This window comes from Scyliorhinus canicula, chromosome 13 (assembly GCF_902713615.1).
Source record: "Scyliorhinus canicula chromosome 13, sScyCan1.1, whole genome shotgun sequence".
Lineage (NCBI taxonomy): Eukaryota > Metazoa > Chordata > Chondrichthyes > Carcharhiniformes > Scyliorhinidae > Scyliorhinus > Scyliorhinus canicula.
This window is the reverse complement of record NC_052158.1, coordinates 11,934,119-11,944,345: the sequence shown is the minus strand read 5'-3', so window position 1 is coordinate 11,944,345 and position 10,227 is coordinate 11,934,119. Positions and strand designations below refer to the sequence as shown.

At 43.1% G+C, this 10,227-nt stretch overlaps 1 protein-coding gene across 2 annotated transcripts; it reads right to left on the bottom strand.

Moving 5' to 3' along the window:
* Window positions 1–229: 229 nt before the first annotated feature.
* LOC119975434 (zinc-binding protein A33-like) lies at window positions 230–8,952 on the bottom strand. 2 transcript variants are annotated; one of them, XM_038815077.1, is made up of 6 exons: window positions 8,093–8,952; window positions 7,911–8,006; window positions 7,584–7,817; window positions 7,044–7,066; window positions 5,840–5,955; window positions 230–1,436 (listed from the first exon to the last, which is right to left on the bottom strand). In XM_038815077.1, the coding sequence occupies exons 1-6, from the start codon at window positions 8,480–8,482 to the stop codon at window positions 886–888; spliced, it is 1,410 nt and encodes a 469-aa protein (XP_038671005.1). In that variant the 5' UTR covers window positions 8,483–8,952; the 3' UTR covers window positions 230–885. The 2 variants fall into 2 exon arrangements, with proteins under 2 accessions (XP_038671005.1, XP_038671006.1); XM_038815078.1 differs by lacking the exon at window positions 230–1,436 and adding an exon at window positions 3,563–3,676 and having other exon boundaries at window positions 8,093–8,950.
* Window positions 8,953–10,227: the final 1,275 nt, after the last annotated feature.

Sequence of the window (10,227 nt, the reverse complement as noted above, 5' to 3'; positions counted from 1 at the left end):
TTTACTCCAACCGGAAATGATCTCAATGATTTTGGAATGGGCTTTTAAGGATGAGCAATTTACAGATAAAACAAACAACATCTTTAGTTTCTGCTTCCTGGATCTAACGATTAATTCTGTAATATTGCAAAAAACAAAAGTTCCTATTCCAGTCCTTCTCAGAGATATTTGGCCGAAGAAACGTTTTTCAGATGGAACACCTCTACATCATACTCATAATGTGAAGCAATAATATGTATCTGATGCTTTATTGATGTTTATAATAAAACAGGTAATTACATACTAGTGATTTGAGGATTATTTCACGACGTGGACAGTGATGAGACAGAGCAGACAAACCAGAGATAAATGATAACTGTGACTCCACTAACATTCTAGTGCAGCAACTGAACTGCTTTTCATCTGGTTAAACATTATCTGTTAATGTTATACAAACCCCATCAGTTCACACATCGTGTTCAATACAGACAGACTGTCAAATCAATATTCACAGCGGTGTCACATCATTTAAATATTCTGTCCAATTTCATTCGAAAACACATAAAAGAGTTTGAAAGCCCGCGTGATATTTATAGAGCTGCACAAACCCAATACAGTTTGTCCCTGTCAATTAATTATACAAGGAATTTTGGAAAAGCATGGCAGCAGCAATGTCCGTCACCGGGCAGAAAGAAGGGAATTCGAGAGGTTTGAGGTGGAAAATTTGACAACTGGTCATTTTGGACTAATGCTAATTCATGGAGCAGGAAGTTTATTAATCTCACCACCACCAGCGGGACCCTGGCGCTCTGAGGCAGCAGTGCTAACCACTGTGCCACCGGACCACCTATCGGTTTACAGTTCGCAGGAGATAGGTAGTTGGTGCTAAATTATGGGATGGAACTGTTAATGACTTTTGATCCCACAGATTTTTAGTGGTGCGGCATTTTTCGCGCGGCCCTTAGACGCCGGACCGAAGAAGGGAAAGATCCTCTCAGTGAAAGCGTGGGTGAAAGTGTGGAGATGGGACATGTTGCCCACATTGTAAAATGACACCTGTCCCCCCTCATAGTCCAGGAAAACACCGATCTTCCGGGGTTTCACACTCGGGGTAGGACGAATCGGTGATGGCGAGGTGTCGCCAAAATAAGCTCTTCCGTCACGCAGCCTCAGAATCCAGAATCCAGTGGCGGGATTCGGGGTGATTGGCATTTTCCTCTTCACAGAATGTCGGGCCACTCCCAGCCACAACTCTGTCTTCACCCCCACTTCAACCTCCCAGTAATGTCTCCCTGACGTGAATCCCTCTGAACCCAGGACACCGAGACTCTGGGTAAACCTCTCCGGGGTGTCAGGGAACCACTGATGTCTGTCTCCAAGCCTCACACTGGTCCGGTCCTCAGACACGATGAGCCGGCGATGCGCAGTTCTCGGATCTAGAGACAGAGATGCTGGAACTGAGGAAAAGTTGAAATAACACGGTCAGTGATTTAGAGAGAGGGAGTGAGGCAGAGACAGGGTAGTGAGTGAGAGGATTTGTGAGGGGAGGGATGAGGATAATGAGGGCTAAGGGAGAGAGTGGGAAGATGGGAACGGGAAAGGAGGGGAGAGAGTGCAGTAGGGGCAGGGAGGAAGCGGGCAGAGTTAATGATAGAGAGAGAGGAAGGGCGAAAAGAAAGGAGGTGGAGGGATGAGATTGGGAGAATAGAAAAGGGGGGCAGGGAAGAAAGGTAGTGCAGGAGGAGAGAGTGAGAGCGGCAGTGAGGGATAGACATCAGAAGGGTTTGAACGTGTGCTATCAGGACAGAGAATGAGTGATGTGAGAGGGAGTTTGCGAGGATGGGTGACAAAGAGAGAACAGAATGATGAATGCAAAATTGGGAAAGTGAGAAAGAGCGGAGTCTGCTAATGAGAGCAGGATAGGGTGCAAGAGAATGGGATGATGTGAGAGAGAGCAGGGAGAGAGAATGTGCAAGATGCGAGGAGAGGGTTAGGTATTGTGGACTGATGAGGGAAGGCTATGGAGATGAAAATCTAAGTGGGGGTTGTATTGAGGGATGGCCGACACCTTTTTGTGTATCGCATACCGAGGGAATTAGATATGGTTTTAGAATAAACAAGGAGGGCGAGGGATCAAGCTTCATTAGATGAAACAAATTTAGAGATAAATTGAAGGCTGGAGATCAGAAGATTAATGTGGGAAATTAGGGTGACAGAACAGCAGGAAAGGACAGAGATAAAACTTAAGAATACATCAATAGTCAAAACTATATAACAAAAAAGACAAAATTAAAGTCTCTGTATGCCTGTAGTATTCAAAACAAAGTAAATAAATTAATAACGCATATTGAAGTAAATACATAATGATCTGATAAACATTACGGAGACCTGCCTGCAGGAAAACAAGGATTGGGCCCTGAATATTCAGCGACTTATGACATTCAAGAAGAATGCCAAGCTTGATGAAGGTGGAGCAGTAGCACTGTTCATCAAGGATGGCATTGTTGCAAAAGTTATAGATTATCATAGTTCAGGAAACCGTGATATAGAATCGGTTTTGGTGGCGATGGGAAATACCTGGGGAAAGAAAAGAAGTCACTAGTGGCTCATGTCTACAGGACCCCTAACAGTAATCATAATGTAGGTCATAATATGCAAGAAGAAATATTGGCTAGTTGTAATAAAGCAACAACAATAATCATTTGTTGTTTTAATCAACATATAAAATGAAAAAATCAAACTAGCTGTGGTTGACTGCATGAGGAGGTCATAGAGTATTTTCGAGACAGATTCTAGAGCAGCACGACTTTGTATTGAGTAATGTGGTAGCAGTGAATAATGAACTGAAGTGAAGGCATTCCCTTGGAGCGGTGATCACAGTATAATTGAATTTTAAATCGAATGGAACGGGAGAAGAGTGGGTCTAAGAATAGTATTTTGAACTTAAATAAGGGCAGCTATTTGGACATGGAAACGAAGCTCGATGTAGTAAACTAGGCTGGGGATACATAAATGGCAAACCGTACATTAAAGGAAATATGCCCTAATACTCAGAATAAGAATATTCGCACTATAAAGAAAATATCTGAGGGGAGGACCCCCATCCTTGGTTAATTAAAGAAGTTCAGCAAAGCAGCAAATTTGAGCAAAACGCATAGCCCTGTGCAAAGCAGAATGGCGGGTCAGATAATTGGTCAACATTAAAAGCACAATGGGGACTGGATAAAATGTTAAACAGGATAAATACGTTAGAGTATGAACGGAAAGTAGCTGGAAACTTAAAAATGGATTGCAGGAGTTTTTACAGGTATGTATAAAGGAAATAAATAAGCAATGAATACTAGTCTTCCAGAGAGTGACAGTGGGAGTTAATATAGATAATTATGAACTGGCGGCTGAAATGAGCAAACATTTTGCGTCTTTATTCAAAGGACACAAGAAACATTCTAGTAATAGTTGCATATCAGGAGGTAGAAGGGAGAGGGGAACTTTAAATTGAAATTACAATCACTATAAAAGCTGTTATGAGCAAACTAACGAAGCTGCGGTATGACAAGTCTTTGGGTCTTGATGAACTTACACAGGGTCTTAGAAGAGTTGGCTATTGAGGTACTAGATTCATTCGTGTTAAATTTCCAAAATTCGCTCGGTACTGGAAATGTTCCTTCAGACTGGAAAGGAGCATATTCCTTCTATGCTAGAACAGAGGACAGCAGAAATAAAGAAACTACAGGACAGTTAACTTGACATCTGTCATATGAAAGGTATGAGAAGCAATCGTGAAGGATGTTATAGCTGGGATGTTCGAGAATCTCAAGCTAATCGGAAAGGGTCAGCAATGGTTTTGCGAAAGGCAAATCATGTTTATCCATCTTATTAGCGTTCTTGAGCTGTGGATAAAGGGGAACCTCTAGAGTACTGTACCTGGATTTCCAGACAGCATTTGATAAGGTGCCACATCAAAAGATATTGTGGGAAATAAAGGTCCATGGTGTAAGGGTGACATATTAGACTGGATAGCAGGTTGGCTGGCTAAACGCTGAGAATATGCATACATGGGGCTTTTTCTGATCGGCGAATCCTCCAAACTCTGTGTTTGGGCATCATTTTCCGTGCCATTTATATGAATTACTTAGCTGCGGAGATTGATGGCTTTGCAGGTATGTTCATAAATGGCACAAAGATAGAAAGAAAAGTATGTTGTGAATAGGACGTTGAAGTTGCAAACGGATACAGAAAGGCCGAGTGAGTGGGAGGGGAATCATAATGTGGGAAAATGTGACGATTCTCACTTTGGCACTAATGACAAAAATAGTATTTTTTACAGGAGATCAATTGAAGAATTATGAGGCACAGAACGATCCAGGTGTTCTGTTGCGTGAGTCACGAACAGGTAATATGCCGTTGCAGTAATGAGTTAAGAAGGCGAATGGAATGCCATCCGTTATTATCGGAAGAATTGACTACACAATCAATGGCTCCTGCGTCATTTATATAGAGCATTGGTAAGCCCACATCGCGAATGCTTGGTGAAATTGCGGTCTCCTTATTTAAGGAAGAATGGAAATCCTTTGGAGGCGGTTCAGAGGAAATTTATTGGATTGATATCTGGAATGAGTTGTTCGGCAAGGGAATGAAATGTTATCAGGGGTAAACGAGAATGCAGGTCTTCAGATAGCTTATCGAATGACCGAGCAGACTTGAGGGGCCGAATGGCTACTTCTTCTCCTGTTTCCTGTGTTTGTTTGTCCTCACGTTGGAATGGGTTTCCCACTCTCTTTCTCCGGATTCTCGGAACTGTACGGGCATTTTGACTGTATCCAATATTTTACTTCTTCTCCAGCGCATTGTTGTTTATTTGCTTCTGCAGATGCCGTCCTTGCCTTTCCTCATCCGGAGATTAGCAGCCGCTGGAGTCCCTGTCAGATGCGAGTCACCACTTGCCACTGGCTTGGGAAATGCTTTGATCCCTTCTTGACCCCTTCTTCTTCTCTAGCTGTCAATCACCCGGTTGCGCCTCTGTTAGCTCCTCTTCCACTGATTCGACCTGCTGAGGAGCGGGAGACTCAGCGGGGAGTGTCTGTGTTTCACGGCTAGCTGACGTGCTCTTTACTTCCTGGCTGTCCAGCCCTGTTTTCTTCTTATCATAGATTATCATAGAACTTACAGTGCAGAAGGAGGCCATTCGGCCCATCGAGTCTACACCGGCTCTTGCAAAGAGGACCCTACCCAAGGTCAACACCTCCACCCTATCCACATAACCCAGTAACCCCACCCAACACTAAGGGCAATTTTGGAAACTAAGGGCAATTTATCATGGCCAATCCACCTAACCTGCCCATCTTTGGGACTGTGGGAGGAAACCGGAGCACCCGGAGGAAACCCACGCACACACGGGGAGGATGTGCCGACTCCGCACAGACAGTGGCCCAAGGCGGAATCGAACCTGGGGCCCTGGAGCTGTGAAGCAATTGTGCTATCCACAATGCTACAGCGCTGCCCATTCTTCTATCTTGGGACACTGACGTGTGGCGGGGTAGCAAGTCACGTTCACTTGCCCTCTGCTTGTCCAAATCGAATCCTGCCTTACAGCAAATATCTCTGAATCCTCAGTCAAAAACATACCCATTGCTTAAAGTAGTGTGGAATGATTTACATTTCAGAACCCCCCAGGTTTACTCCGCAATCGGAGCAATGATGAGATTAAGATCACACACTGCACCCACAGAAAGCCAAACATGAGAACAGCGAGGCAGCAGAGAATTAACAACCAGCAATGTGAGGATTTAATCTGGGGAAAATACGCCTTTGTTTCCTTCATAACTAGATTTACAAACATGAAAATGAATATGAGTTTTACCTGGGTTAATGGAGCTTATCATTTCTCTCCATGCTGTGTACTGTAAAGGGCCGTTGAACTTCTCAATAGACAGGGAGGCATCAGATACTGCGAGTTCACAATCGTCATTACTAATCCTGTAAATATTAAACGATCAATGCTATAATTTCGTCTTTGTTACAATATTGTAGTACTTATTTAAATGTTTTCAGCATGTTTTTGTGAGACAACAAATGTAGAAAGTGAAATGTTAATCTTGTTCCAATCTGAATGAAAGGCAAATTGAAATGCAGGGACAGAGACTGGAAACACCCATGTCAAGGAAATGTCCATACACTGATAACAGATAAGTTACCAAGACATCACACACCATAGGAAATGATAAGCAGTTTTCCTAAGCACGTGCTGTAATAGCTTGCAGAACATGCTGAAAACATCTGAATGCTTAATATCCACCTTTTCCATATGTGGGTCCCACAGCCCTCCAAGGTGCCAGGTTCCGGGGTTCCGTCCCTCAACTTTCGTTTGTTCTTTCTTTCTTTCTTTCTTTCTTTCTTTCTTTCTTTCTTTCTTTCTTTCTTTCTTTCTTTCTTTCTTTCTTTCTTTCTTTCCTTCTTTCTTTCTTTCTTTCTTTTTTCATTGGTTTCTTCCTTGTTTCCTTCATCTCTCTCTCTCTCTCTCTCTCGCTCTCCCTCACACACTCTTTTTCTCTTTCTCTCCCTGTTTCTCTCTGTCCTCTCTTGTTATCTCTTTACCTCTCCGATTTTCTCTCTCTCTGCCACAGCGCCAGTTTGTATTATACTATGAAGCAGAACCCATTCCCCTTTAACTTCTGACTTTCCCGGGTTGCTCAGGCTCCATGCAGGGTCATGGATGACCCACTCCTTGGATACATGGACTGTGTGGCTCTCTCAGGGTCAGTCAGAAGGTCACAGACACTAATAGCCAACATTAGGCAAGTGAACACTTTCAGCCTGGGAACCAGGTTGTATTATTTGATAACTTATCATTTCTTATAATATTTTGGAATTATATGCACTATAATAGTGTTAAATCGCATTTTTGTATGTTCTTACAAAAAGCACCCCGCGTGAATTATAAACTGATTTGTTGTTACTTGAAGACCAACCGTTGAGGGTGACAATAAGCAGAAAATCAATCCAGAAGAACACTTTACTGAATTATTTTATCAAACTGCAGAGTTTCAGTAAAGAACATGTCCTACCTTCTCTTCCGACAAGCTTCCTTCTGAAAGAAATGAATGAGAAACAGTGAGGATGACAGTAACAGATTTCAGGAGGAGTTAGACAGGCTGGTGAAATGAGCAGACTCAGAGCAGATGAGATTTCACACGGAAGTGGAATGTGATAGATTTTGGAAGGAAGATTGTGGAGAGTCAAATAAACTGGAACTGAGCATCAGTCCCGCTCACAGACACAGTGACTCTCACACACCGTACCAGACACACCCACACACTCACAACATGGAACTGGAACTGGATTACAATGGGTGTTCCAGGAGAAAATTAAACTTGGAAACACGGAAATAAACACAATTAAATATCAGGAGGACTCCTTCCTGGAATTCTGCAGAGTGGCATGGGTTAGTTCAGAGACAACAGAAGAAAGATTTAGGAAGGGACACAATTTTCAGTTTAATTCTGATTCTATTTTTTTTTAGTAAATTCTACATTTATTTCCGTTATCACAATTATTTTACGACATTGTGAGGTTTCACTGAACTGACCCGCAATATATTCCCTCACCTTCAGAAACATCAGCTCGTCTTTTTGCTCCATCTGTTTCAGCAACTTGGAGAGTTTCTCCTCAAAAGAATTTAAATTCTCCTGAATCTCTCGAAGGTTTTTCTTCATTGTTTTCAATAATCTCTCCTCTTCTTCCCTGAGATCTCTGAGTAAACGCTGCTCTTTCTCAGTGAGAATCTGGTGCATTTTAGTGAACTCGGATGTGATGTGGGCCTGCAGACTGCTCGATTGTTCCTACCAAATGCAATGTGAAACATAATTAATATCCAGCGATAAAGGGAACAAAACTAACCGAGATCCCAGAAAATCAGCACAGGGAGACCTTACCCTAACTTCAGAAATCTTCCGTATCTGTTTCAGTTCCGTTTCTCGAACCGCCGATTTCTTCTCTGTGAGAAAATCGAAGGAAGATTTCAGGTGATCCTGGGATTGGGAGAGAAAATAAGGGAATTAATTTGTTCTACAATGAGTGATTATTCTATCATTTTGTAGAATATTTTGTCTTTTACCTTGTAGATTTCAGCAGCTTCTTTAATCGGCAGGAAGCGGTGCCCTCTGTGTTCCCCCGAATCTCGACAAATCAGACAGATCAATTTCTTGTCAGTTTCACAAAACAGCTTCAGTTCTTCCTGATGTTCATTACAGTGAAGTTTATTTTCCTCCTCTTTCGGATTCAGCTTTAATCTCGCTAAAGCCCAATTTATCTTGAGGTTTCCTTCTGAAAACTCTGTTCCACATTCCGGGCAGGAATTAACTTCCTTTCCCCAAAACACCTGGGACATACAGGAGCGGCAGAAATTGTGTCCACAATCCAGTGTTACGGGATCGGTGAAGAAATCGAGACAAATGTGACAAATTGCCTCCTCCGTCAAACTATCGCCCGGCTGTCTGGAAGCCATGTTCACACTCAGAACGGCCTGATTCGAATCAGTTTCAGTTTCGATGTTACTGCCTTCCTGAATACAATATGGGGAGCTCAGGGATTCTCTCTGGAAATGATGAGTATATTCTGGTCCGTATCCTCACGACTTTTTGTTAAGTTTCCAGGGTAGAAATTCGAAGAGCTGAAAGGATGACGTCACGGTATTTCACCTTTTAAGACATTTATTATGAGAACCAAGTTAAGCAACATCGTCAAATCGTTAAGATAGGTAGCTTTTTATTATATTACAGACTAAACTGATCCTTTTTGTTTTTACAATGATCAAAAATGCCACCCCCTAATTATAAATTACATTGCCCCTCGGATATGCACTCAGTCAGTCCAACTGGCCCTTCGATCCTGGGAGTTTCCTTCCGTTCTCTCCCTCCCCACCCCCTCACCGCGCCCCGACTTTGTACTTGTTGAACGAGAACTACTTGTCACTGTGTACACTTTTACTGGAGGTTCGCACTCTTACATAGAGCTGCGCCAATCACCGTCTTCTTTCAAGTCTTCACGACTTTCGATCTGCCTGCTAGTTCCCACCCATATTCCTATCCAATGAACGAGGCAGATTTCAGGCCTCTAGCTGCTTTCTTTCTCTCTTCCATATCCTCATATAGCCCTTGTCTGCGATTTTCAACGATATTTAGAAAAAACACTCACAATGGTTTCCTAAGTACTCCCAAAACCCAAGTCAATGACAATCTGAATCACTTGGGTCTCATAGCCAGGGACACATGTTGATTAGCTATTGCGAACATATGAACATTTGGACACAGGAGCAGCAATAGACTATTCAGCCCCTTGTGTCTTCTCCGTCATTGGTAAAGATCAATGGGGTGCATGGTAGCACAGTGGTAAACTCAGTTGCTTCACAGCTCCAGAGTCCGACTTTCGATTCGGCTTGGGTCACTGCCTGTGTGGAGTCTGCATGTTCTCCCTGTGTCTGCGTGAGTCCAAAGATGTACAGGTTAAGTGGATTGGCCATGCTAAATTACCCTTAGTGTCCAAAAAAGTTAGGTGGGGTTACTGGGTTACGGGGATGGGATGGAGGTGTGGGCTTGAGCAGGGTGCTCATTCCAAGGGCCGGTGCAGACTGGATGGGCCGAATGGCCTCCTTCTGAGCTGAAAAATCTATCTATGAATTCTATAATGGTTGATCTGATAGTAAACTGAAATCTGCATCACACCCACCTCCGATAACATACCACATCCTTGCTTACCAACTCGATTCCTCCCTCCTTTAAAACTATTCAAAAGCTCTTCTTGCACTACCCTTTGAGTAAATGAATTCCAAAGACACACAGCCCAGTTAGCACTGTTGCTTCACAGTGTCAGGGTGCCGGGTTTAATTCCCGGCTTGGGTCACTGTCTGTGCGGAGTCTGCACTTTCTCCTCGTGTCTGCTTGGGTTTCCTCCGGCTGCTCCGGTTTCCTCCCCATAGGTGAATTCGACATTCTGAATTCTCCCTCTGCGTACCCGAACAGGCACCGGAATGTGGCGACAGCGGATTTTCACAGTAACTTCGTTGCACTGTTAATGTAAGCCTACTTATGACAATGATAAATATTATTATTTTCTGGGACTGCACAATTCGTCTCAACTCTGCTTTCAATGGGCGACCCTTATTTTTAAACAGTGAGCACTACTTCTCGATTTTCTCACAGAAGAAATATCCTCTCCAATCCACCTTGTCAAGTCCCCTTCGGGTCTTATGTA